General features: G+C 41.7%; 2 protein-coding genes across 5 annotated transcripts; one reads left to right on the forward strand and one right to left on the reverse strand.

The window, feature by feature from the left end:
* The first annotated feature begins 4,581 nt into the window (after window positions 1-4,581).
* On the forward strand, window positions 4,582-14,655 carry wdr44 (WD repeat domain 44). The gene is made up of 20 exons (XM_069716482.1): window positions 4,582-4,870; window positions 5,780-5,813; window positions 7,676-7,753; window positions 8,058-8,667; window positions 9,277-9,425; window positions 9,539-9,634; window positions 9,748-9,884; window positions 10,239-10,322; window positions 10,439-10,545; window positions 11,230-11,381; window positions 11,471-11,609; window positions 11,705-11,769; window positions 11,873-11,989; window positions 12,077-12,199; window positions 12,303-12,494; window positions 12,623-12,724; window positions 12,823-12,938; window positions 13,204-13,331; window positions 13,439-13,573; window positions 13,667-14,655. Exons 1-20 carry the CDS (start codon window positions 4,794-4,796, stop codon window positions 13,753-13,755), a joined length of 2,730 nt encoding a protein of 909 aa, XP_069572583.1. The 5' UTR covers window positions 4,582-4,793; the 3' UTR covers window positions 13,756-14,655.
* A 50-nt stretch (window positions 14,656-14,705) lies between these two features.
* LOC138631500 (U2 snRNP-associated SURP motif-containing protein) lies at window positions 14,706-26,374 on the reverse strand. Of its 4 annotated transcripts, none has more exons than XM_069716479.1 (24): window positions 26,278-26,374; window positions 25,190-25,274; window positions 24,849-24,960; window positions 24,198-24,307; window positions 23,956-24,023; window positions 23,729-23,844; window positions 23,571-23,635; window positions 23,321-23,486; window positions 23,024-23,223; window positions 21,455-21,498; window positions 19,456-19,560; window positions 19,311-19,377; window positions 19,038-19,207; window positions 18,308-18,470; window positions 18,118-18,197; window positions 17,938-18,025; window positions 17,722-17,850; window positions 17,379-17,568; window positions 17,001-17,081; window positions 16,861-16,924; window positions 16,628-16,778; window positions 16,318-16,428; window positions 15,257-15,429; window positions 14,706-15,158 (listed from the first exon to the last, which is right to left on the reverse strand). In XM_069716479.1, the coding sequence occupies exons 2-24, from the start codon at window positions 25,265-25,267 to the stop codon at window positions 15,038-15,040; spliced, it is 2,652 nt and encodes an 883-aa protein (XP_069572580.1). In that variant the 5' UTR covers window positions 25,268-25,274; window positions 26,278-26,374; the 3' UTR covers window positions 14,706-15,037. The 4 variants fall into 4 exon arrangements, with proteins under 4 accessions (XP_069572580.1, XP_069572581.1, XP_069572579.1 ...); XM_069716480.1 differs by having other exon boundaries at window positions 25,190-25,773; XM_069716478.1 differs by lacking the exon at window positions 26,278-26,374 and adding an exon at window positions 26,064-26,227 and having other exon boundaries at window positions 17,001-17,078.
* Between the last annotated feature and the right edge of the window lie 521 nt (window positions 26,375-26,895).

Below are 26,895 nucleotides of genomic sequence, written 5' to 3' on the forward strand. Positions count from 1 at the left end.
TTTCTCCCACATCAGGTCATGTTACATCAAGTTGATTCATTTGACTTTAAGTGACAGAGGGTGTGTGTGTATAACAGAATACAGTCACAGAAAAATTGTAATTTCTTACAAATCATTGGGAGACACTCTGGAAAGACTCTCAGGAGTCATTCTCAATCCCGGTCCATGTTTACCATAGTCCTGCTCAGCGTTCTCACAGTGTAATCAGGGATTACTTTATTAACACCTCTGATTCCTGGTGGAAGCTTTTTCCTTGCCAGGATTGACACCATGACTCTTAACTGCTGCACTATACAGTAGAAGAGTGGTACATCTGGTTCACTCTTTTAAAAAAAAGTATTCATTGTGACTTGTTGCAGTTATTAATGTAGAGACCAGTAAAAAAAAAAAAAAAAAAAAACTGTCTGTTGATCACTTACGAAGTTTTGGTAAGATTTTCCAGTTTAAAAGTGAAAATGTGTTCAATTAAAGTGGATCAATACACATATTAACAGCAGCTAGTTTAAATAATGGAAAATGAAACATTGTGCGTTACCTGTCATGCAGTCCGACGGGCATTGTCTCCCCTCTGTGTATGGGGTGCTCCATACCCTCACCAGAACCACACCTCAAAAACACAAACATCAGACTTGTCAACATTTGTATTACATTTTTCCACCAACGGACATACATTCAATCTCGCTTAAGAAAAACAAGACGAAGCTTTTTAACTTTAGACTGTAGGGTATAAATTCAGCAATCCGACGTCTATTTTAAATCTGTCAGTTTTAACAGAAGAGACACGACATTGCTTCCCGTTGACGGTGTCTTCTTTTCCACACCACAGCCATTCTTAAACCTTTCCGCAATCTGGCGAGCCGTCTCCAAAAGACGCTTTGAAAACAAATACATTTTTGTACTACAGATCACAAGTATTCAATCTTCCAGGTAAACACAGTTTAAAAAAAAATATATATAAATACACGTATAAATGTACATTGCACAATTTATGCTACCGAGATGGACCATAAAACCCATCAAATCCCTTTCACTTGTTTAAATTGGGTGTTTCAAAATCGGAATAATCCAGTAAATAAACATCCAAACACAAAATTTCAAGCAAACATTTGTGTCTTTCACACACAATTTAACGACAATTAACAGACTCAAGATGTTGAGTATGAAAGCCAGGTTTCATAATACTTATGTTGGGATGGAAAACGTCCTGCAGGAGTTGATAACAAGGTGAGAGGTCGTTTCTTGACCCTCCTTCATCCCCCGCTGAGATGTTACAGTTGCATCATATTTCTAACTTGTTGCTTTACACAGAAGTAGGCTAATTGGAGCTAAAAATATCGGCACTGTGTTACTTGGCAGAAAAAAAAAAAAAAAAAAAAAAAAAAAAAAAAAAGCTTCCTCGCATTTGGAAATTCACAATCTGTCTGGCTCGTAATAAAAAATAAATATCGATTCTTTTAGTCGACTCGTACCAAACGTGGATTATTTTATTTTTTTTAAGCAGTAAAGTTTCCTTAGTTACCGTTGTGATTTCTTTGTGACAAATAATAATAAAGACACACAGAGGAGATGGAGAGGGGACTCCGCAAAGCGCCGGTCGCGCTGACACACTGTCGGAGAGGTCGGTCCTTTTAAAAAGCTAAAAGTGTTTGTTGTCGCTGGGGAGAAACTTACAACTAAAGTCCACGGCGAGGGCAGCTGGCTGGCTTGCTAGCTCCCGGTTTAAAGATACCACGTTTTAAAAAAAAAAAAAAAAAAAAAAAGCTCGTCTTTATTAGCCTGAACGAAACACCTGTTTTGTCACAGGAGACGACGCTGTCAGATCGGCGCTTCGCTAAATGTCCCCGCCGTGTTGACTTGTCTTCACTGTTGAGGAGGGGTGGGGGGGACAGGCTAGGGCTAACTAGCTGAAGCTAAGCCTAACGTTAACATTGGCTAGCTTGGAAGAAGAAGAAAAAAACCAAAAACGTTCCCGTTTGGTTGTCAAATGTAAGACGGACAAGTTGTGCTCTCTTTACCTTCAGTCGTTGTCAGCTGAACTAACGACGGCGTAAATAACCTGCTCTCAGCGCGAGTTAGTTACTTTAGTTATTAGTTGGTGTGGTTGGTTGGTTTGTTGATTTGCCACCGCCAGCATATACCTGTGACAAACTGTCAACCTGGTATTTCTGGAACTTAACATGCCGTGTTTGATATTCCGATCACTGCACGGATCTAAAATACACTCTGTAAACTTTTAAATAGCAGATTTCATACCTTCAACAGCGGGATAACGATAACTAGCGTCCTTGTTTTCCTCCCAAGCCCTCAAATCCACTTACATGCGCTAGAGCCGCCCTCCTCGTTTCATCCAATCCGCTCGTCGCTTACTGGGAGAACCGCAGCATCCGAACTTTCTATTGGTGGAAGAGTAAGGCACTCTTCTCTCATTGGCTCAAAACTTCCGTTACTAAATAAAGTGGTTTTAAGAAGAGTCCCCTTTACTTGAAGCACTTGGGAGGCTGAAGTGACTGAATCCGAAACGATTAATTGCGTTAATTTAAAGTATGTAATGAGAGACTGCTCTTGTTCAAACACTAAAGTTATCTTTTTATACAGTCACAGCAGAGATACTGTGGGTGTGGTTGCGGTAATAATCAAAGAAAGTTGTCAAATACTTATTTTCATTCATTTTTTTTTCTCAAATTTAAACTCAAGTTTTCTTTACTGGTTTGGCCAAAACTATTTTTGTATTTCTTTATTTAATAATGACTGTCATTTCCCTTTAAATGCCAGACTGTACATAGTGTTATTGCCTTGATGGGTTGACCTTTAAATGAAGAAGAAAAAAAATTAAGTAAAAATAAATCCGGAGGCAACACTGGCACTGAAAATAAACACAAAACGCCCTATGAAGGGACATATTGTTTACTGTTCAATACTGAAGCCTACTCCTAAAACAGCAACCTCATGATGCCAAACAAACAATGAACGTTGGGTTTAATTATTCAACCATGAAAACAGTGATTATCTATGCAATCAATATTCAACCCATGCTTGATTAATAATAGCTACAGTCTTCAATTACAATGTGACCAAAACAAAAACAGTGTATGCATTCATTAAAGAGACTCTTTCAATAATCACTTCTCTACCACCTCCAAACGTCTGCTCTCAAATCATCAGTAAAATTGCAAGCTTGTTATTAATCAGCTGACGCATTGATCTGGAACAAAGAGGGCTTTGACTGAATATGAAACTACTTCAAATTCAGTTGTAATTTTGCCAAACTGTGGCCTGGTCTACAGTTCTTCATTGTGCCTGACTACGTCATGTCGGAATAAATGAGATGGACCTGCAGCTGCTTCTCAACTTACTTTTACCTCATGAGATGCACTCCAATAGATGTACACTACAATTTAATTACACTTTATAATTAAATTATACAATTAAAGATTGTTTGATGATTTAAATGTTGCAGGGTTACACAGATACAAGGAGTGGAAAGAGGCAGAATAAAGGATTGTAGGATCTTTAGAGAAGATATTGCAGGATGAATGTGGCATTTAGGAGAAGCTTGTATTGTAAAATGTATAGGGTCCAAGAACAACAAAGAAACAAACAAAAAAAAAGGGCCCGGCAGCAGTAATTCAGCAGGATTGTGAGGTTTAGAGTAGAGGATGAATTAACAAATAGATCCATCACCAGAGCTCACTGGCAAGTAAATGTTTCAGCTGTAAGATGTTCTGATCAGTAGCCTCACATATCCTCGTTAAATTTATTTATTAACCAAATGGATGTGATTCTAATCAAAAAATATTAAAATATCATCGTCTATGTCAGTGTCTGCTTTACAAATCCAGCGTCAACTTAAAATATCAAAAGGAAAAGTGCTCATTACGCAAAATGGTCCAGTTGAGAGCGTCACGGCTATAAAATATATAAATGACTGAAAAACGTACTTCATCGACATGTCCACGTGAACAGCATTTTTAATGTAGTACTCCTTCTTACTCACCGTCTCATGGCACCTGACAGCCAAGCCCATGTTTTTTGGGGTTTTTTTTTTGCCCCCCCCCCCCCCCCCCGACCCTTTTGCTTGCTGTTCTTCATTGAGGCCACTAGAGGCCGCTAGAGGCCAGTAGAGGCCAGTAGAGGCCAGTAGAGGCCAGTCGTGTGTCAGAATCACACCGAGAGCAGCGCAGAAGAAGAAGAAGAAAGGCGCTGGTGCCCCGCCCTTTGGTTCACCTCGCTAACATGTATTGTTTGTGTGACCGGTTTGTTTGTGACGCGGTCAACCGGCTCCGGTAGCTTTGACAGCTGATCAAAGTGAACGCCGGTGTTGTAAAAAACGCGCTTTTTGTGTGTGTGTGTGTGTGTGTGGTGGTGGAGGAAGGGAGGGGGGGGCGGCCATCTGTCTCGATCGCGAAAGAGACCAAGATATCAAAGAGACAGAAAGGCTAGTTAGCATTTGGTCGCTGCTTCGTCGTACAACCAGATTACACGTTAGCTTCGCTGTCGGCTTAGCATATTGTAACGTTATGGCGTGACGTCAGACGGGGGGAGGAGGTGGAGGAGGAGGAGAGGGGTGGTGGTGGTGGTGGGGGGAGAGAGAGAGAGAGAGAAAAGTGGTTGTTTTTCCACGACGTCCACGCCGAGCCCTTCGAGATCGCGCTGTTAATACCGACAGGGCAGCGATACAGAGAGACCGAGCGCGTCGTTGTGTGTAAACCGTGAATGATCCGCAGGTTGAAGGCTTTCAAACGAGCTGCCCGGCGGCCGAGTCGGACGAGCTAGCGCGCTGCTTTGACGTTAGCATGGCGTCAGACACAAGTGACACGGAGGAATTCTATGATGCTCCCGAAGACGTGAATTTTACTCCTTCTCCAAAAGTGTAAGAAAACACGTTGGGTTTTTGTTTTTTGTTTTGTTGTTGTTAAGATTACATTTGATAAAAGTGGCAGACGCGCATCTTTTTCTGCTTGTTTTTTTTTATTATTATTATTATTATTATTATCACGTCAGCCAGCGTTACGTTTGCAAAAAAAATATACCCATTTACATAAACGATGTCAACTCAGCTGCTTTAACGACAACAACAACAACAACAACAACAAACGCCCCGAGTCAGGTGCCAAACACCGTGCGACCAGTTTTGTATTTGAATAGTGAAAGTGTTGTTTTAGTGTCAAACGGGGGTGTTTCAGTTCACCAGCTGTGAAACCACAGGACAGGAGTGTAACCCCCAACACACGGGTCACGTGGTGTTGTCCCTGGGATCAGTGGGATAACGTTTAGGAAACAGGTTTCCTTTGGAGAACTTGACACCAAGATGCAAATTGATACGTCCGTTCAAAACGTTGTTTGTTGTAACACCAAAAAAAAAAAAAAAAAGGGTGTGGGTGACTGAAGTCGGGATCAACCAAGAAAACACAACAGTTTTCCAATATAGTGTCAGGAAATGTAATCATCTTAGAATGGATCAATTGACAATTACTAAAAATGAATCAAGATCTATTGGATTTTATGCTCGCTTTCATTACGGAAAGTGGCTGTCGGGCCATCGTGTCGTTGTCAGTAAATAAGCTCACTACTGAGTTACAAACCAAAAGGTTTGATGACACCGGAGAGCTGCAAATTTGTATTATTATTTGGGATCAAAGTGGTGCAATGCACACATTATTATGAGAAAATTAATCACATATTTGGTTTGGCGAGATTGGTTTTAGGTTGTTGTGTTTAATACTTTGAATTTCACTGCATTTTGCAACTCTTGTCTTTTTTTTTTCTTTTTTTTTTACAGGTCGCCTTCAAAGTTTGTCATTCCTTCACCTCAGGTATGTTTATCTAAACCCAGGTACTGTGAAAACAAGGCATTATGTGTGGTGCTGAGCTGCCGTTGGAATGATTAGTCCAACTTAAGTTTGAAAATGACCAAGGATTAAATCTTATACATTACACTGTTATATCATGAGGTGTTTAACTATTTAGTGGTGACTGAAGTGTTAATCGTAGTTCTCCTTGAAGGTGCATCGACTGTAAGTGCCTCAGTTGTGCGCAAAAGTTAAGGCAAATTACATATTTTGTTCATTTTAAGTGGAAAAAGTACCAAAAAAAATAATACTGCAGCAAACAGAAAGAAAAAAAAAATCCTCTCCTCAATTGATTAGACACGGTTGTTTTTTTTATTTGAGGAACTAAAAATAGCATATCTTCCACCAGCAATAACTGGTTTGTGCACAAACATAAGTGCTCTATTAGGTCAGTGGTCACATGTACTTTGGATAGATTATCTTTTGTAGAAGCCAAACTCATTTGAGTTTCACTTTCTTGACTGACTGTGACATTTGTATTCAGTTTGAAATCCCTTCTTCTCCTTCCAGTGCAGAATATTTCTGTCCACATGTTTAGCAGATGTCAAGGTGTTATTTTCATCAGACGCTGCTTCATTTTCTTTTCTCTATACTTTTGGTGATTGTGGCCAAAGAGCAAAATTTTAACCTAATCTTTGCACAGCAAAACCAACTGTGGCTTATCCATATGCGGCTCTGTGTACTTCAGCCTCTGACTCTTGTGATGAGGTTAAAGGTTAAGTTTCCTTGTGAGGACTCTGTCATGTAGACCCTGTTGACCGTGTGGAACTGGACACCATTAATCCTGTGTCAGCTAAACCTGCCTGCAGGTTCTTTGCAATCAGATGGGGTTTTATTTTTACTGTCCTTTCTGTTCAGCAGATGTGCAGTTTCATCAGAAAGTCTTCTTCCAGATCCTATTTTGACTTTCACGTTAAACTGCCATTTTGAAACAACTTTTTGGACTGTAAAATGGCAAGCTAAAAGCACTTTGATCTTTTTATAGCCTCCCCCCGCACCAGCTTTTATTTTCATATCTTCTTGTGAAAAATTTTATGAACATGTCCTCAGTCAAGTGCTTGGTTGTTGAGTGTGACCACAACGTTTTAAGAGTCAGAGAGCTTCTTAAACTGTGCAGGTTGTTGACCGGCTGTATGAGTCACTAAGGACCTATCGAGTTAATGAAGTTCTGATCCTTCACTCTTAGATAGGTGCCCAAACCTTTGCAGATGCCACAGTTAAAGTTCGATTTTTTTTTTTTTTTCACATTTTAAGTTCATAAAAGAAAAAAAAAATCTCACTGGACTAGCATTTGGAGAAAGGCTTATTTACAATGTTGGTTTCCTGCACGGGTTTGTTTTTACTTGTAAAAATGTAATTTTCTCAATGGTTCCCACACAGACTGTGAGAATAGGAATTAAAAGAATTAAAAAATTTCCCCTCGGGGATTAATAAAGTATATACCTACCTACCTACCTACCTTGAATTACACTTTCTCATGAAAGAGATTATTGACAAGTAAAAACTGAGGAAATAAGAGCAGAATAGTGAACTGATAGTTGAATAAACCTTGGATACAGACCACCATAACATCCCGTTGGTACGTCTCATTACTTGAAAATATAGATTTTTGTAGCAAAGTGAAATCAGCATGCAGGACTTCACCTCAACGTCACTCACAGTCACTCATATGCCGCACAGATAATAATCCGATTTTAGTACGGTCAGCCTTGATATGCTTTCTAAGTCTTTATGTAAGTCAAAGCTGGCATGTGACTTGTGTTATTTCCTTTATGTGTCTATTGTTGGTACTAATATATTATTTTTTTCCATTGTTGTCTGAACAGCTTTCCCAGAGATCAGTAATCCCTGCACAGGATGCGAGCTGTGCCACATCTGAGACTCAGCAAGACGATTCCCTGCAGGTACAGTTTTCTCTGTTCGTGCACAGTGTCCCACCTGAGACTATGGCTCTGGTAAAATGAAAAGAGAAAAGATCTTTATCAAAATATTAGATTTCCAACATTTTCTCATATTTTTTTGTCCAAGAAAAGTGTAAATTAGTGAGATTTTCATAGATTTCGTACGTTTAAGAAATTCCATATTCAGCAGTGCTTCGTTTGCTGTACCACCCAGTTCCCAGGTGTCACACTTACTGTGAGAAGAAAGAAAAAAAATTCCGTTAGTTGCTGCATTGTTAAATAATATGTTATTTTCTCTTGCTTACAGATCATTGATAGTATCATTGAGGAGAGTCAGAAGGGAAGTGTTGGTGACGTGGCTCAGCTGTTAGATCAGCTCCACGTTGATGTCAGAGCAGAGCCGGGGACACAGAAAGACGATAATGCTGAGGGAGTTCCTGTGGAGCTATCGGCGCCAGCTGGTGAGCCTCAATTTGTCCAGAGGTCAGAGGGACAACAAAAAAGTGTAGCAACAAACGGAGAATGCACCCTACCTGCTCCCGAACCCTCGGATCTCCCTGGGCCATCGGTGAGGTCGCGAGAACACGTTCAGCCTCCAGACATCACCAGCACCATCGAACAGAGTCAGCCTGATGGGGCTGTGGGGGTTGCAGAAGGCGAGCAGGAGTGTAGACCTGCGGACATCTTAGACCAGGTTCCCCTGACAGACAGTCCGGCTGACTCGGACTCCTCTGGGCCTCTGAAGCCCCCACGGCAGTTCACAATGGAACCAGACATTGTAGCCAGCACAAAGAAGCCTCCTCCCTCACGCCCGCCGCCTCCTAGCGGAGGTCCTCCACCTCGACCTCCTCCACCATCTTGGCAGAGCTTACCTTCCAAGAAGTCACAGGAGTGTCTGAGGCCAAGTGGACTGGAAGGTAGAGAACACATTGCTGAGTTAATGGCACTAAAGTGATGCATTAAAAGTGCGTTTTGAAATGCTGAATTCAAATTTGAAAGCATGTCTGCATTGGGAGCTGCTGTAAAGCGTGTGACTTTGCTGTTGAGCAGTTGTCATAGTTTTCTTAGCAGAAGCTCTAAAGTTATGCTCCTTGTTTACATTGACACTGCAAAGTATGTGTGAATGAATGACAGGCCTGCGCTCACCACACGTGACTAGTGTTTTAGATCAATGAGGAATGGCTTGAACTAACAAAATATTGTGTGTGGATGATAAGAAATTCAAGGTATGACCTTCTACCTAGCTAAGTGTGCCACATATGCAGCCAGTACTCGGATACAAGGAGAGAAAGTTGGTAAATCACTGATTTTAAACTAGGAAGTCATATTTTAGGGTTACATGCCATTGTAGACAACCTTTATTTTATAGCTGTTTTTAACGTAACAGGAAAACATTTAAGCCAGATGTCTTTCTTGCTTTTTATCCATGAACATTTACAATAACAAAACACAGCTCACATATGCAAAGCAGACAGAAAAGGATGTCCAGTTTTTCAGTTCAAGTGTTGTGGTTTCTCATTGTCCAGTGTCTGTAGTCAGTCCAGTCAGCGGTGATTCTCTGGAGCCCTCTGGCCTGGTGTCTCCCAGCAGCACAGTGAGGAGTCTAACCAAAGAGCTACAGCATTCCTTGGATCTGGCCAGTGCCACCAGTGGGGACAAGGTGGTGACGGCACAGGTCGGGCATGACGTTTAAAAAAATATATATATATGTTGGCATATATATATATATATATATATATATATATTGTCGCAATTTCTTCATCGATTGTGCCATCTGTTTGCTTTTAGGAAAATGAGGACGGACAGGCCTCGTCTCCGAGTGAAGGACAAACTCCCGGCCCTCAGCGGCCACGTTCCAACTCTGGTAGAGAACTGACAGATGAAGTAGGAGTCTTTCTGTGTTTTTATTAAATATTTGTATATCCCAAATCTCTTGCGCATTCCTTTGACTTATCATCTAGTCGACAAAAGCATACTCGTGTGCAACCTCAAAACAGGAAATCTTGGCCAGTGTGATGATCAAGAACTTAGACACCGGGGAAGAGATCCCTCTAATTCAGGCGGAGGAGAAGCTTCCTGCTGGGATCAACCCTCTCACTCTACACATCATGAGGAGGACCAAGGAGTACATTACGTAAGCACAGCATCACTTTTTCTGTTTAAGCTGCTGTTTTGTCACATTTTAATTGAATTCTGGACAAAGTACTACTTTATATACAAGTCAAAGAGGGGAAAATTAAACTGAATCGAGACACTTGAGCATCAAATTAAGCTTCCACGAAAACAGCCATTTTGACAGCTCGTGAATAAACTGGTAGCTGCGTGTTGCATTGACGCTGTTGTCTGTGTTCTGTCCTCTGCAGTTTGCACACATGTTGAACATTGTCCCATGGAAAGGATTTTTTTTTTCAGGTTTATGTAAAAATAAATTGTACATTTTCCAGAGGAAGGATGTTATTTATTTTTTTTTTTAATATTTTTCTCCCAGAAATGATGCAGCACAGTCAGATGACGATGACAAGCCTCAGGCTCCACTGGCAGACACAGACGGAGGGAAACTGAAGCAGAAAACGTAAGGAGCACGGACTTCCCGAAGCCTCTCACTGCTGGAATTGACACTCTTCTCCTTCTCACCACATCATTTAATATAGAATGTAACAATTTGATGTCCCTTATATTTTCTATCAGAACACAATTTAAAAAATTCCTGGGCAAGTCTGTGAAGAAGGCCAAGCATCTCGCTGAGGAGTATGGAGAGAAGGCAGTCAACAAAGTGAAAAGTGTGCGAGATGAAGGTAAACATGCACGGTAATCTGAAGCATTTATGGAGACGTATCTCTGTATTTTGTGGTTTTTTTTTTACATACGGGATGTGTAGGCTGATTAGGTTTTATGATAAACTGAAGCTACAACAAGATGCAGCACAGATAAGTGTCAGCAGGAGAAGAGTTTTGGTTGAGATTACTGTTTGTAAATGGACGTGGACATTGAGGACATTACAGGACAGATAATAATTCATTCTAGCTTCTCACTGTTGTAGCCATAAATGGCAGCAGTCAAATAAAGGAGATATAAATCATCAAAACCCACAAATCAATAAAAGCGACACACTTTGTTCCTCTAAAAATGCAGATTATAAATTTCCCACTGCTTTGTAAACCCCATTTTTGTCTCATCTGTGTCTTCATGTATTCACATTGTGGTGTTTATGAAACTGTTTTCCAATAAGACCTGACACAGTGTATCCCTGAGGACTTGCAGAAGATTTTTCACTGTGACAAAGTGTGACTATTAGATCTGGCACACGCGCTACATAATCATAAAACCTCTGCTAATACAAAACAGTTGTTGACTTTTTTTCAGACTACGTCTTGCTGTGAACATTTACATGGAGTTAAACATAATGTCGGCACATGCTTATGAAATATTAATGCGGTTTTGATCATCTCTCAGCTGTGCTTTTTGTTTTGGGCTCTCAGTGTTTCACACAGATCAGGACGACCCGTCGTCGAGTGACGATGAGGGCACGCCGTACACCAGGCCTGCTAAATTCAAGGCGGCGCACAGCTTCAAGGGTCCCTTTGATTTTGACCAGATTAAGGTGGTGCAGGACCTCAGTGGAGAGCACATGGTAACAGGATCTTTCTTTTTTTTTTTTTTTTTTTGGTTTATTGATGTTTGGGGGGAAGTTGTGTACCAGCATCTTTGTCCTTTCTTCAGGGAGCTGTTTGGACGATGAAGTTCTCGCACTGTGGGAGGCTGCTGGCAACTGCAGGCCAAGATAACGTGGTCCGCATTTGGGTCTTAAAGACGGCCTTTGACTACTTTAATAACATGAGATTAAAGTACAACACTGAAGGTACCTCATTGTAAAAAAAACAACAACATTGTTTTCTGATTGATCATTTTAATCCGCATGCTGCAGTGACGTTCTTTTTGTTTCGCCTCCTCCAGGTCGAGTTTCACCTTCGCCTTCTCAGGAAAGTTTATGCTCCTCCAAATCTGACACTGATCCAGGGGTGAGTGACATTAACAACCATTTGAATCTGTGAGATGTCAAGTGCTCAGGAAAAATGACTGTTGTGTGACTGTTTCCCCCAATTTCATGCACTTATTTTGTAGGCAAGTTGTATGCCAGAGGACCCAGACACAGAAGATAGAAATGCCCCTTTCCGCCAAATCCCCTTCTGCAAGTACAAAGGTCATACAGCTGATCTGTTGGATTTATCCTGGTCGAAGGTGATCGTCTCACTTCGCACGTTTTAGACTCTCACATTACTGGTGATATCCCTCGTCTCACTTTTTCAGTTTTTTGTGTCGATCTAGAACTTTTTCCTGCTCTCCTCCTCCATGGATAAAACCGTGAGATTATGGCATATATCCAGGCGAGAGTGTCTCTGCTGCTTTCAGCACATTGATTTTGTCACAGCCATTGCTTTCCATCCCAGAGTAAGTCCGATCACCTTGCCTTACTCCTCTCGGCACAAATCACACGTATTCATTTGGGCTCCCAGGCTGTATCTTAAGTAACAGGTTTGTCTCGTTTTATAAGGATGACAGATACTTTTTGAGCGGCTCTCTGGATGGAAAACTTCGGCTGTGGAACATTCCAGACAAGAAGGTGGCGCTGTGGAACGAGGTGGATGGCCAAACCCGGCTCATCACTGCCGCCAACTTCTGTCAAAATGGGAAGTATGCCGTCATCGGCACCTACGATGGCCGTTGCATCTTCTACGACACGGAGGTATCCAGTTTCACTGCTCTATTCTGATAACGTGTGATTTGATCACTTCCTTCTTATCCTTTTTTGTCACGACTGCATGCAATTAGATGATGTACCAAATTTATTTTTTGTCTTCGCACATTCTTCAGCGTCTGAAATACCACACTCAAATTCACGTGAGGTCCACCAGAGGTAGGAACAAAGTGGGACGCAAAATAACTGGCATTGAGCCTCTGCCTGGAGAGAACAAGGTAATAAGAAATATCTCATCTGCAGCTTGTTTGACGTCCTTGCAATGAGACATGTCAGTCACGCTTGTTAAATGTCAAAATTCACCCCGTCCCCGCAGATTTTGGTGACCTCAAATGATTCCCGCATTCGCCTTTACGACCTGAGGGACTTGTCTCTATCCATGAAGTACAAGGGTTACGTCAACAGCAGCAGCCAGATCAAGGCGAGCTTCAGGTGAGGAGGGTTCATGTAATTTTGGCTTTACCTTGTCAAAGTAACACGCACCAATACATCCCTCTCCAACAAATGAAGTTATAAGTAGTGCTAGTGATTTATTTATTTACCATAAACGCTGCTTCTCATGAATCTTTTCTCGTCCGTGTTAACAACTGGCGGGGGCCGCTTTACCTAAACAAGTCTTATTTGTTTGACAGTATGTTGCACTACATCTCCCCCTTTAACACAAAAACGAATTGATTATGGGACTGTCTTCTTGTAGCCATGACTACTCCTTCATAGTCAGTGGCTCAGAGGATAAATACGTGTACATCTGGAGCACTTACCACGACCTGAGCAAATTCACATCTGTACGACGGGACCGCAACGACTTCTGGGAAGGGATTAAAGGTAACGAAACTGCGCTGCGTGTCGAGTGACAAACAGCATTTCATGTCATTTGAAATCATTTTGTTCCCGGTCGTCGGATTGTTACTAAAGCACTGTTTATCCTGCAGCACACAATGCAGTGGTCACCTCCGCCATATTTGCACCCCACCCTGGCCTTATTGTTCCTCAAGAAACTGGAGCAGATAAACCCGAAGCAGAGTGCAAGAGCCTGGACTCCACAGACTCTGAAACGATACCCTCAGGTGAGCCCGCCCGAGTTTATTCACAGACAGGTTTAATGCCATCAAGACTGTCATGTCGGTGCTATAAAATTGCATTGTTTGTTTTCTTCGCAGGAGCCCTAAAGACAGATCACACCGAGGTTCTTCTCTCTGCCGACTTCACCGGAGCCATCAAAGTCTTCATCAATGTAAAAAAGTACTGAGTACATCTGAGGCTCCGAGGCTCTCCGCGTTCAGGCCTGAGGATCAGTCCTAAAGATGGAGGACAACCAGTCAGAAGACTTCCGAGGTCACACAACTACCTAACGGTTATAGCTCTGAGACAAAGCTGTCTGTAGCTTTTCCTGGAGAACAGGGACCCTAAAATATAGGATGAGGTAATGGTTGGAAGAAATGGACTGTACAAAGCGGACACGGTGAGATTCCCTATCACATCTCTATTTTTTATCTTTCATACCAAGCAACTGTGAATGGTTTGGCATAAAGGAAAAAAAAAAAAAAAGATCCAGAAATGCAAAGTGTATTGTTTGAGCAGAAACTTAAATCAGTTCAGGGATGTTTGTGTAAATGTACAGCTGTACGGTTAAGACTGAGTGTAGCTTCAAGGCTGTTTGTAACAGTATGGGCACCTTACAAGTTTCTTTGACAAGTTTTCCTCAGAGACCCAAGACACTGTCAGTCAGTCCAATTTTAATGTGTCTTGTGTAAAGACGCGTTTGTCTTGAAATCAAGGTGGACTGAAGTGTCATTTACAGATTATTTGTGCCTACAAAAGCTAGATTTGCTTTTCTAAATCCAAGTTCTCAAGCTTTCCTCTAAAATATACCAAACATTTCAGCAGATAACAGCAGAGCCACTCTACAGGAAATCTGTAAACAATTACTAATTACTAGGGCTGGGTATCTTCAAGTTTTTTTTTTTCCAGAAACAATACTGGCTCTTAAGTACTTTTGATACATTTCTTTGTTTAATGAAAGCACATTTCATTATATAAAATAGTACTGTAAATTTACTGTGTAACATTGCGTACTTACTGCTTTTGTAAACAAAAATGATGCTCTATTTCTTTCCTCAATAAAAAAAAAAATCCACACAAACTAGAAGGATGTTTGTCGACAAGCTGTTTCAATTAATTTGTAGAGTACCGGGGAAAAAAATAAATAAATAATAAGTTTACTACTAATCACGTCGTCCACACAGATGTTCATCACCAGCAGTGATTTATTTAGTGTTGGAACTTCGCAGCAACATTTCTGGTTATCGTTTGAAAAACAAACATTAAAACAAAAATATATATAATTAGTTACAGTGTTCAAACTTCTTCATATAAAAGAGTGCTGAATCTTGCGTTGGAGAGTGTGAGTTGGAGCCGAGAGAACAGACACGTTAGTCTGTTTACGGAGCACTGCAGAAGTGCCTCGTGGAAACTTGTGGACATCAGCAGGCCAATGCAGCAGAGAAATGGAGGAAAAGGTCCAGACAGAGTCAATGTTTGCTCTTCTTTGCCTTCTTGTGGGAGCGATGAGGTGACCGTGACCTGGATTTTCTTGCCTTCTGGTCTGGAGATGGTGATCGGGAGCGTTTGGACCATTTGGGAGACCTTGTCCTGTTTAATAGACAGAACATATGATAGTAGATTAATTTCAAGGAGAACCACCAGGATAGATCGACTTGTATGCTACAGAAACGTGTCATGGCACTTGCTTTAAAGGAGAGATGCTTCTTGATTTTCGGGGCGGGTCTCCGGACTCACTGCTCCGCCTTCTGTTCCCGTCCTCGTTCCTTTTGCTCCTTTCTTTGTTCCTTCTGTCGTCCTTCGACCTGTCTTTGGACTTTGATATTGATCTCTCATTCTTCTCTTCATCTTTTTGAAACTCCTACAGGAGACCAGGTAAATCAATCAAGTCAGACGGAGGCTTCTGTCTTTGCCCGATAAAATGCAAAAGACCACGTGGACATTGCTTCAAACAAACCCACAAATTCATGGTCTCTAGCTCGCAGTTTCTTCACACGGTGACTTGTTTGATATATCAGACCAGTTTGATATATGCTTAACTGATTCAATTAACTTTGACACACACACACACACACACACACACACACACACACACACACACACACACACACACACACACACACACACACACAGTATCAAATCTGCAGAGCCCTAATTCATTAAATGAAACCACTAGATAAAGGCACAGCAGAGTTGTCAAACCTGGCAAATCCTGCTACTTTTTCAGAGTTGTCCAAACATACAATGAGGACTAAATACATAAGAAAACCTGGAGCAGTGTAAACTTCTTAGTTTAGTACTGAATATAAACTTTGCTTCTATAAAACCAAAATTTGGATTAATTTAACAAAAAAAATGTAGCTCCTTTCCTCCCCTGCAGGTGGCGCACATTTGTGTAAATCTGTAGAGCTGAAACTACTAGAGAGCTGGCTCTGCATCAGTATCATTTAGGTTAGGTTAGGTTAGGTTAGGTAGTTACTTTATTAATCCCCGAGGGGAAATTTTTTTCGTTACATCTTACCTCATACTGTTCAGAATTAAAGAAATGCTACTTTGATGATAGCAGCAACTTTTCTTCAGCAACCCCTCCGTACAAAAAAAAAGTATGAGGGAAATAATAACTGCACAATTAACTACTTAAAAATTTAGGACACCCCCCCCCATCCTCCCCTCCAGTCCTCCAAAAAGTGAAATAAAATATACAATATGAACTAAAAGCCACAGAAATGGCAGCTGTCCATCAGCTCACCTTCTGAAGCAGTTTGTTTCTGTAGAGCTCCACTTGCTGTTGTATGCTCATCCCAGACTTCCTCTGCCTTTTGCCTGATTCCAGCTCATCTTGGATCTTCATCACCCTCAGCTGTTACAGAATCAAAACTGCATATTTAATTTGATATATTTTCCAATGGATGAAAATGCTCCAGTGGGGGAATCAGTGGGGAATCAGAAGATAACAATACAAATGCAACAGGACAAATGAAGTATGACTTTAAAAAGAGGCCGAGTTGGACCACAGAAAAACAACTGCATGAAGATGTTCATGAAAAATGTGGACTCGCCTCCAGCTCTCTCAACCTTTTCCTTTTGCTCTCCGACATTTGAAAACTTCGGAGCGAGCTCTGGAAAACTGCACTGTCGTAGTTTGGCGAACTGCAGGAGTCGGCACTGCTGTCGCTCTCCGAGTCCTCGTCTCCGTCCTGCGAGTGGCCACTGGTGCGAGTGAGGAGGGGAGAAATATGAGTTTCCGTAGCAGCATTCTTTGATGCCGTGAAACCGGCCACTTAGTCCTCACCTAACATTCACTTCATCCTCGCTGTTGTGCTCCACCACGGTGTCCCACTTCGACTCAGACTTGGCTGAGAGAGAAAGGAGAACGATGAGCGCGATCGCAGGAGGCAGACTGATGACAGAGTGCAGCCCGACATGTCTTACCTTGAGAAAACGTCCCACTGTCACCAGTCTTCTCCCACTTGGACAAAGGCACACTGGAGAGAGGAGCATTGCTCTCATCTACTGAGGAAACAAAGCAGACGGCCGAGTCAGGAAAAGGACAGGTCAGAACAGGACAGAAATGCTTTAGGTCACACCGTGATTGTGGTTTATGTTTCCTTTTTTTTAAATGGTGTTGACGACTTTATTTATCCCTGTAGGAAGAGCCTGTATTTGGACGCAAGGAGATCAGAGTGCCTACTCAGCTGTATCAGTGTATTGATGAAAGACACATTAAGTTGGGCGGATAATTAATAAATGGGGTGTGAAAATGTGGATTTGTGCTTGAAATGTGTGCGTTTTAATACGTGGCGGACTCACAGGGCATCCCATCGATGTCATCAATGACAACTCCTAAGGGAACGCCGTCTATGTCATCGACAGGGACTCCGTCCAGAGGGTCCCAGCGCAGAGGGCAGCCGTCCAGGTCGTTCACAGGAGTTCTGCCCAGAGGTAACCCGTCTATAAGTGTGTTGTCCATTGGCGCACCATCAAGATCACAGGGTGCTTCCTACGAAGGAGCCAGACCAATATACATACGTTTAAAGTTGTTCATGTCCCAGTTTGTTTATTCTTCCCAACACTTGCAGCTGTCCGTGTTGTTGAAAAGCCATCATAAAAAGGACCACAATGTCTGTAACAAGGAGATGAATATTCAGCCCACCTCTGCCGTCTCTGCCGGCTCCTCCCCTGCTCTAGCGAAGCCCAGAAAGATATTTTGAAGGTGGATTAGATAAGGCCCCGGGTATATGGCCCAGTCTTCCCAGGCTCTAAAACAACTCATGACCTTTTGCTGTGGAGACAAGATAATGAAACTGTTTTTTTGTTGTTCTATTTTTGGGAAATGTCGCTGTGCGAGGCAAATGAATCACACAATTACCTTAAATTGCTCAGCCTGCAGCCTGGCTTGTATGTTTTTGTGTGCTGCATTAAGGTCTCCAAATATCTGCGTTAGCTTTGTTTCAAAACTGAAAAGAGAAAGAAGCACTTTAAGACTGATCATATTGTATTTCTTCTCCATCTGACAGTGCTGAAGCTGGATTGAGGGAACGTTTCTTACTATTTACGATAATACGATGCACCGGCTACTTTGGCACACGAGTTGTGCAGGATGTCAGAAACAAGATACAATCTAGCAATCTGTGGGATCAAGGACAAACAAACAAAAAAGTTAAATCTAATGAAATATTTAACTTTACAGACATTTTGTGTAACTTTGTTTATATGAAGACAAAAGGAAGCTAACTAGCCTTCTTCTGAAGGGGCGTCTGAAGCAATGAGAAAGAGTCCGTGATGTGTCCCACGACTTCCTCCGCTGCATCTGCTCGGTCAAGACAGAACAGCATGGCATTGGCAATGTCTTCCCTGCTTGGAGTGAGCTCTTTAAGCAGCACCTCCAGTCTCTGTCTGTGCCTGGAAGGTGTTTACAGAAGAGAAACGTTCAGGTCAACTCAAGTTACAAGCAGAAATGTCACTATAGTCCTTTTTTCCACTGCCAGCACCGGCTCTACTCCGCGTGAATCTACTCCCTTTTGGTACCAGGGACTTTTATGTTTCGTTTTCTGTTGCAGATTGTGCCCCCTAAATGCGGTGCCGTTATAGCGAAGCTATCATGATGCCATATCCAACGTGACGCACTCTCGCTGGATCATTTTGTTGGCAACCAGAAAGAAGAACGTCAGGACCTCCTCAGCGGTTTGCCATTGAGTAGTCCAGGGAATTGGAAAAACTGCAGCCGCTACAGTTGCTTAGCTAGTTAACAATGGTGGGATGGCGTTGGTTGTCCTGTGTAACTCGGTGATTGGGACAATTCTCTTTGACCTGGTCTGCAGTGTTTTCACATCACCTTTTAGTATTGGCACTTGGAACCTCCATGGAGGTGATACCAAAAGTAGCACCAGGTACCGGGTACCTGGTACCGGTCGAGCCGGGCCGGTCCCGGCAGCGGTAAAGGAGCGTGTGTCTGCTAGAAAGACTTACTCGGCTCTGAGCTGCCCTTTCTTCACTTCCTCCTCGGGGGAAACATCCTCCTCTACTTCAGCTCTCTCTTCACCTCTCTGAGAGTAGTTGTTTAGAATCGGCGGTCTCCATAATGAGCCTCCTCGGAACATACGAAAGTCCGTCGTCCTCCACTCTGTCGGGGTCTCTCCCTGTGGTAGGGATGAAAGCCAGGCACATATAAACTTGTATTTTCATGGAGTAAAACCGTTTATTTGAAAAGCGTCTTGAAATCAGCATGAGCATGGTACATACCTGGAGTATGGAGAACAGTTTCCAGCGATAGTACACGTGATCTTGGCTTTTGTTATCGAAAAGGAACCTGCGACATTAAAGAATCAATAAATCACTTATTCTCCGGGGTCACTTACCAACATGTGACCGGTTACTGCATACCTACCTGTAATCAGGATTGTTTTTCTCTTTGTTCATAATTATGGCTTCAAACACGGGACCTTCACGCACCACAAACTCTATCATCCTGTGAATAAGGAACAATAGATTCCTGCGGGGAAAGAAGAGTTTATCAGAGCAGGTTTTGTATTTAACCTCTCAGTGTACTCTCATCTCTCTCTGAGCTACAGTACAGGATCTCTGCTACCTCTTTACAGGGAACTAGTGGCCCGTGAAAATGATTGGCTGACTCTCAGACTGCACGGAGTTGGTTGCAACAATGTCATTGCAGCTCAAACGATTCACAATTTAAAAAAAAAATGTTGAATAGAATAAGTTGACAGCCCATGTGACTCTATGACTGTACAACACTGCATAGTCACTGCCTTCTGCAGGGGACAATGTGTCAGCATATTTAAATATTCCAGAGACACTGTCCATTCAAGGGGTAACAGAAATCACACAAATCACTATGTCTTCATGAAAAATGACTGGGTTTAAGAATTGGAAGCCCCAATCCAAAGTTTAAGTTGAGTTATTTTGCCTTGATTGTTTAGAAGATTCAAGCTACAAAACTCACATGAGAATTCAGAGGACCAGATTTTTATTTGGACTCTGCAGAACCTTTGTGATAAAAAAAGATTGGGCTCATCTACAAAATTCATAAAAAAAGGTGCTATTTTTCTTTTAGAGATTTTTCTTCAAAATCGTCACTTTCAGACTATAACTGGAACACGACAAATGAATCACATGGTAAGTCAGAATTGGAGTGACAACACGCATAGAATAGTTACTGTGGATTGGGGCCTCAGGCCTGAAAACTATCATATTGAGCATCAATGTATGTCCATGCAATAATGTTGTGTCATATCTACCATTACAGTTATACTTTCATATTGCTCACTACTCTGACCTGAGGCGGTGCTAAACTTGATTCATGGCAATAGCATGAAAATACTCCTGACATTAATATTAAATCTATCTGCCTTCTAGCTGTATCGGTCTGCAGTGTCTCAGCCAGCCCGTGGGAAACCCAGGGCTCAGAGATGTTGGTATAAATGAACGGCTCCAAAAGTCATATACAAAGACTACTGCTGTTCACTTTACAAAATAACACTGCCTAAACATTACCAGTCCCTCCAGGAAATCTTACGATCGCAATAATAAACCCAAATTCAACCAATCTCCGCAATATTTGCAGGAGCTTGAAATGTTCCCGCAGTGTCCCTGCAATATGAGTACTCAAAACAAATCTCTGCTGTGGGCATTAAAGTAAAAAAGTAAGCCTTTCCAAACAACAAAATAAACCAACCCTCCTTATCTACAGTCAGAAAGACTCTTCAAGCGCTCATCTCATCATCAAAACAAGCTGCATGCTGATTGACCAGGGGGAAAAAAAGTGAAATTACTGGGTTTATGGGAAATGTGGTCTTAATCATGGAAACCAGGCAACCAATCGTTGCACGTCCCTGCATCAGTCTAATCATACAGCCCTCTAGCATGAGTTTATTTTATGTCCTCGACTTGCACTTTTGCCAGTTCCTTCAATTTGACCGCAATGAAATAAAAAACACAATTTCAAAGAAAAGTCACAACAAAATCAAGCAATTTTGATCACAACAATCATAAAACAAATAGAGGGACAGATACTATATTGGAAACGAGGTCAATTATGAGGTTGTTTCCCCAGTTAAAACATGGAAATACAAGAGTCAACCCAAATACTAGGTACATTCTCCACACGTACATCTGAGGCTCTGGAGATCTTTGACGTCGACAAGTCGCAGATGTCAAAATGTCCACCGACATCCTACAACTGCAAGTATTGCAACACTCGAAAGATTTAGTGTTGTTTATGTGTACATAATGAGTGCATTTACAGCTGTTAGCCCGAGTCTTCCTGCCTCAAAGAATATGAAGGACAAAAGAACAGTGCAGCACAGCCTCTGTCCTATTAACATTGTACTCTAGCAGCTGGTGGGTCGTAGTAAGAAGAGTGTCTGTACCTTTCGGTTGGGATAACCACTTTGACTACGGCTTCGGACAGAGTCTGTTTGTGAAGTCAAATCAAATAGTAAAAATATTAAAACGTGAGCACTTGTACAGATGAAACACTGCAGGATACATACAGCATAGAAAACAATGATAGCATTCATAGTCAGTGAAATGAAGAGGGTGACACAGCTTTAATACTCCAGGAAATTCTTCTAATATTGTTATACAAGCTGAGCTCATCTTTGTACTTGAATTTAAGAGCATAAAGGTTCTATCAACATTTTGTAATCACAAAGTATTATGTTACTTTGACTTTGTGTACTGCCATACCCCTGCATCCTGTAATATGGCACTGCAGGGACAGGTGATCAGTTAGATAAAAGAAAAAATAGGCATCAGAATAATACTATTTCCAATATTGTTGCAATGATTGGTGACAAATTACACTGTTCAGTGTTTCCCACAGGTTGATAATTCATTTTAAGTGGTGTGTGACCAATGTACATGCAGAGATTCATGCATTTAAAGGGGGAGAATGTAAACCAGGTTATTTTCTGTGGCTACAATTTCCAGATGCTCCCTAAACGCCTCATGCAGACCACCGGTAGACGCCTGCAGAATGGCTGTCCACCATGTAGCCTCTAGTCCCCTCTCAGTTACTGCAGCACAATTCATTTGTGTGAAGCCAAAATACTTTCAAAAAGAGTGAGACATTGTAATGCACGATTTATCAAAGTTGAAAGCCGGTGTTTCTGCTCCCACTTGAAACCCCCCCCCCCCTTCCCCCGTGTTGGCTCAAATAAACACAAGACTAGGTAAGAACCGAGGATATGGCTGGACAGTGTGTGAAATACGAGAGGGCTTTTAATTTGAGATGGAAGTTGCGCCATTGGTGTGATCCCTCACTTTCACGATCAGTGACAGACAGTCATGTTTAGAAGCTGTTGCGGTCCAGCCAAAAAAAATATATTATTTATGTTATTTACCTAATTTAGGTACACTGCTTTGTTTACAGCTCAGTATGAGTCTCTACTGTGCTTTACAATGGCTCTACTTTCTCTCCTGTGCTCTGTGTTTCATGAGGGGTGTGGTTCAGCTGCTGCTGCACACACAGACGGCGCAAAGGAGAGAGATAGGTGAAGTAGAGCAAGATTGTTCACTAGTCAATCGGTCGGGCATGGCGTCGGTATTGCAGACAAAAATTAAAAAAAAAAAAAAAGTGGGTCAGAAAATATGCTTGGACGGCGGGTAACACACCTGAGCAGCCAGTCTAAAGTCCATGTGTGGGAAACACTGCTTCTGTTTCTTTAGCAGGGATTTATTCTAAAACAGTTGCAAGCTGAGGTTTGCAATGATTGTATTTCAATGCAACATAAAGGCCACATGGTTAATTTTCACTTTGTGCATTTCCCTAAAAAAGGGACAGAACTTTTAAGACAACTAACTTCTTTAAGTCTTTAGGAAAACACTTTTCATGAGCTAATTCTCACATTCTTGTACAGGCTGTGATTCCTGACCTATCACACCAACATCACCGTCCCAATGCAGTGAACACTCATTACTTGGAGATTGATGTTTACCTTGTCGAGCTCTCCCTTGGACAAGCCCAGCGGCTTGGTGAAGTCGTTGCGGAAGCGATCCCTTGGCTGAGCGTTGAAAGGCAGGCCGGATGGGGGCGGCGGCGTGGCTCTCACCCCCACCGGTGTGTAGAGAGGCTGAGGTGGGATGCGAGCTGGTTTGCCCCATCCCAGCTTCATTTCAAACCCCATAATCACTTTCCCTACAATACAAAATATATTAACAGTCAGGCGGTCTGGAACAGAACCACTAACGAAAGAGAAATGCTGATTGAAAACATTTGTAAAAGTGAACAGTACCATCAAGTGCAGCCAAGGCTCTCTCCGCATCTTTCCGTGTCATGAAAGCCACAAAGGCTCTGTTGGAGGTCCTGCAGCGCTCCTCGTCCGTTCGGGGCCACATAATCTTCACGCTGGCCAGCGGCCCGTACTTACAAAACTCTTTGCAGAGCATCTCTTCGTTCATCTGAGACGTAACAACAATGAGAAGTGAGAGATGTACATCTGCGCTGAGCTGAGCAGGTCAAAGTCAGAGTGCGCCTTTCTTTACCTTTGGGCTGATGCAGCTTATGTAGAGGTTCGTGGTGGTTGGCACTGTTAGGTCATCGTACAATGCTGCACAGTGAAACAGGACTCAGGTTAGCATCATTTGGAAGGTAGCCACATTTTCCAACAAGTAAAACACTGATAATGAAGGCAGAGTCTTACTTGATCGTCCGGATAATGGTAAGTCCAGATCTGCAAATCCTCCTCCACCTCCTCCTGCGCCAACGCCGTGGTCATTTTTCTTCCTTTTATGTCTTTCCTCGCGCTCTTCTTGTATTCTGCATTTTTTTGCACACACAAAAACAACCTTACATATGCAAACGATATTTCAACAGAGCACACTGAAACATGATCTGGCTCATTTGTAAAAACAAAAAATATATACTTACAGCTTCAGTTCTTCTTTGAACAGTTCAAGATTACTTTTCTTCTTTTCGTCTGATTTTTTTTTATATGTCTGTTGATCCAACAAGTAGCCATTGTGGTTATTATTACAATTGAATGATTAACAATTGCTCTGACCAAAGTAAGGGTATGACCAACATTTAAAGGAAAATGTAAAATAATTCATTTTCATTCCTACTGAATTCAGTAACAATGTCATCGAACAAAAATCAGAGCACAAACTTACAGACTTTTTGCTTTCAGCAGATGATGTTGGTGAGACATGCTGGGACACGGGTACAAACTTCGTAGCAGGTCGGTACAGCTTACTTTTCTTGACTTCTGCTGCTTCCTCCTCTGCAAAGAGTATAGCAACACTCAGAAATTTTAGATGATAGTTGTGTCGGTCTGAAACACAGGAGCAGCTTTATTCTCATCGCTTTTCTTTTGCCTGTCAGCAAGAAATACGACCATGAATCTGAATAAAAATCAGTTAAGTCTCAGTCTTTATGCTGAGTTTGCAGTTAAAAATGAAGTTAAAGGGACGTCTACTTGTATGACAGGAGGTCCTTGAAGACCTGTTTGAGATCAGGTGAAGATCTGCCTAATATTGGATGAGATTGATTTATTTTTAATTAAAATGATAATGGAGTGCTGACTGAGTCCCAAGAGTTGATGAATTTTATGAAACCATTCAGATGTGGGCCCTAAAAAAGTAAGATGGTGAGATGCAGTATTTAAACGCCGAGTCAGCTTGATATTTTGTATTAATTATAACATGTGCAGGTAATTCGGTTTAACATTATTAAAACAGATTAAAAAAAATAAAAAATGGTACAGAATTGCAACGCAGCTCCATCATATCATAAAACTTGATTCATAGTCCCAAGCTGCTCACCTTTAGTTGCATTCACGATACCCCCACGGACAAAAGTTTTCACTCCGCTTTTCTCGCTGGTCTCAAACGATGCCAAGAATTCTTCAAAAACTTCTGCCGCTTTTTCTTCCTCCTAAAACATCACACAGAAACACACAAAGTATTTGTATTTTATCCCTTCCCTTTGTCCGTCATTGATCAAATTCAAAATGCAGAAACTGTTCATCACGAATGTGCACTTATTTCACACATTTATTTGTATTAAAACAGGCCTCGAAATACAAAAATCAGTTTCATCCACTTAAAAAAAAAAAGCACTTAGCATTATGTCCAATATTATAAACATCCCCCCCAAAAAAAACCTTTTTCTTGAGCTCCTCTTGTTCTTTCTTTGAGAGCGGCTTGATTGGGGTGGCTGGTTTTCCTTTTCTTTCTGCCATGCTCAAACTGCAACAACAACAACAACAAAAAACCAATCACAGCAGAATAAATAAATACAATGAAGATGTTGAGATTACTGTCAGGAGGGATTTCTATGAACCCAAGACATTTCACCAATTAGGTGTTCAAACATGTCTGGCGTCCTTGATGTTGTGTGCACATAACAAACATCACTTTCAGGGTCAGATGATGAGGATGACTGTAACGACAGCTCCCTGGTCCTGTGGGGGGGGGGGAGGACCAGGACAGAGGACAGGGGACCAGGACAGAGGACAGGGCCCACAGCAGACACGTCTACACGTAAATGTTTTCTGTTGAGTCTAATTTGTGTCACTGCTTTGGTCAGATAACACAAACAGGGAAACGTTGCACAATTAAACCTCACATAACGCCTCATTAGCGAAACCCACTGCTGACTGCAGAGACCTGAGGACAGATGGAGGTGGACACACTCAGGTTATGGAGGTACACCCGAGAAGATTAAACTCCATCACATGGTGTAGCTCTTTAAAAAAACCAAAAAAAACACCATTCAACACGTATCCTGACGGTGTTTCAGTCCATCAGCAGCTCAAACAGCCTTTTTAAAAATAAATAAATAAATAAAAAAAAGGGCCTGGACTAAATGTAAGCTATCACTTCACGTTGCTAGCGTTAGCTTAGCAGCTAACAGTCGCTGGACTCCCCAGAGAAACGGTCCAACGCACAAGATGTTGTCCGTCAACAAATCTCACGACAATCCCGTAAAACCTTTCTTCAAAACACGCCACGTTCACGTCCGTGATCATAAATTACCGTCTGCTCGCTGAACTCTTGGTTGTCGCACACTGGACAGACACAGTTAGCTCGCTAACACAACTGTAACATGTTCTTCTGCAGCGACCGACGACGCAGCAAAACATTCAGACAAAACTAATCAAGACAAAACTAATCAAGACAGAACTAATCAAGACAGAACTAATCAAGACAGAACTACGAACACGAAGAAGCTCCAAAACCCGCAACTTACAATGTGTGTTGTGCTATTGCTTCACCATTTTTGGTTGCGACGGACGACTGTTTTTCTAACACAGCGTGCTAATAAGATGCCAGGAGATATCCGACTGGAGGAGGAAGAGGAGGAGGAGGAGGAAGAGGAGGAGGAGGAAGAGGAGGACGCTCCGCACGTCCCTGCGCGCGTGCATATTCATGAAGGAGACAGGCTCTCGTGGATGTTTTGACTTTCCTCAGTCAAATCAAACTCTTCACGCAATTACTGTGTGTGTTTTAATCACCTGTTGTATTATATATAATATAATATATATTATATATTTTAATATATAAAAACTTATTAAAAAATAATAATATTTAAATTAAAAAATATTAAAAACTTATATATATATAAGTAGAAAATTGGAGGTCTTTGTACTTCCATGTATTTCCATGTCACGCGATTTATATTTCTACTCCACTACATGTCAGAGGCCATTATTGTACTCTTTACTCCACTCAGTTTTTCTGACAGCAGCAGCTTTTTAAGATTAGTTTTTACCCTTCCTGTCTGGTGAAAACCACGTACCTCCAAATAGTTATTTTGAATTTGAATGTTTGTAATAGACTTAACGAAATGCTCCCTTATATGAGATGG

Source organism: Brachyistius frenatus, unplaced genomic scaffold (genome assembly GCF_029030835.1).
Source record: "Brachyistius frenatus isolate BFR_SWC_R1_liver_20210118 unplaced genomic scaffold, ASM2903083v1 Contig_157, whole genome shotgun sequence".
Taxonomy (NCBI): domain Eukaryota; kingdom Metazoa; phylum Chordata; class Actinopteri; family Embiotocidae; genus Brachyistius; species Brachyistius frenatus.

Bases quoted from the DNA above. Each gene is read 5' to 3' on its own strand.
- wdr44 (XM_069716482.1), top strand. From the start codon at position 4,794: ATGGCGTCAGACACAAGTGACACGGAGGAATTCTATGATGCTCCCGAA. The intron at 7,754-8,057 runs GTACAGTTTTCT...TCTTGCTTACAG, and splicing joins AGCAAGACGATTCCCTGCAG to ATCATTGATAGTATCATTGA. The intron at 12,495-12,622 runs GTATCCAGTTTC...CACATTCTTCAG, and splicing joins GCATCTTCTACGACACGGAG to CGTCTGAAATACCACACTCA.
- LOC138631500 (XM_069716477.1), bottom strand. From the start codon at position 26,170: ATGTTTTGCTGCGTCGTCGGTCGCTGCAGAAGAACATGTTACAGTTGT. The intron at 24,961-25,189 runs GTTTTTTTTGGG...GTGATGTTTTAG, and splicing joins AAGAGGAGCTCAAGAAAAAG to GAGGAAGAAAAAGCGGCAGA. The intron at 19,561-21,454 runs GTACAGACACTC...CTTTCCCCGCAG, and splicing joins GTGGTTATCCCAACCGAAAG to GAATCTATTGTTCCTTATTC.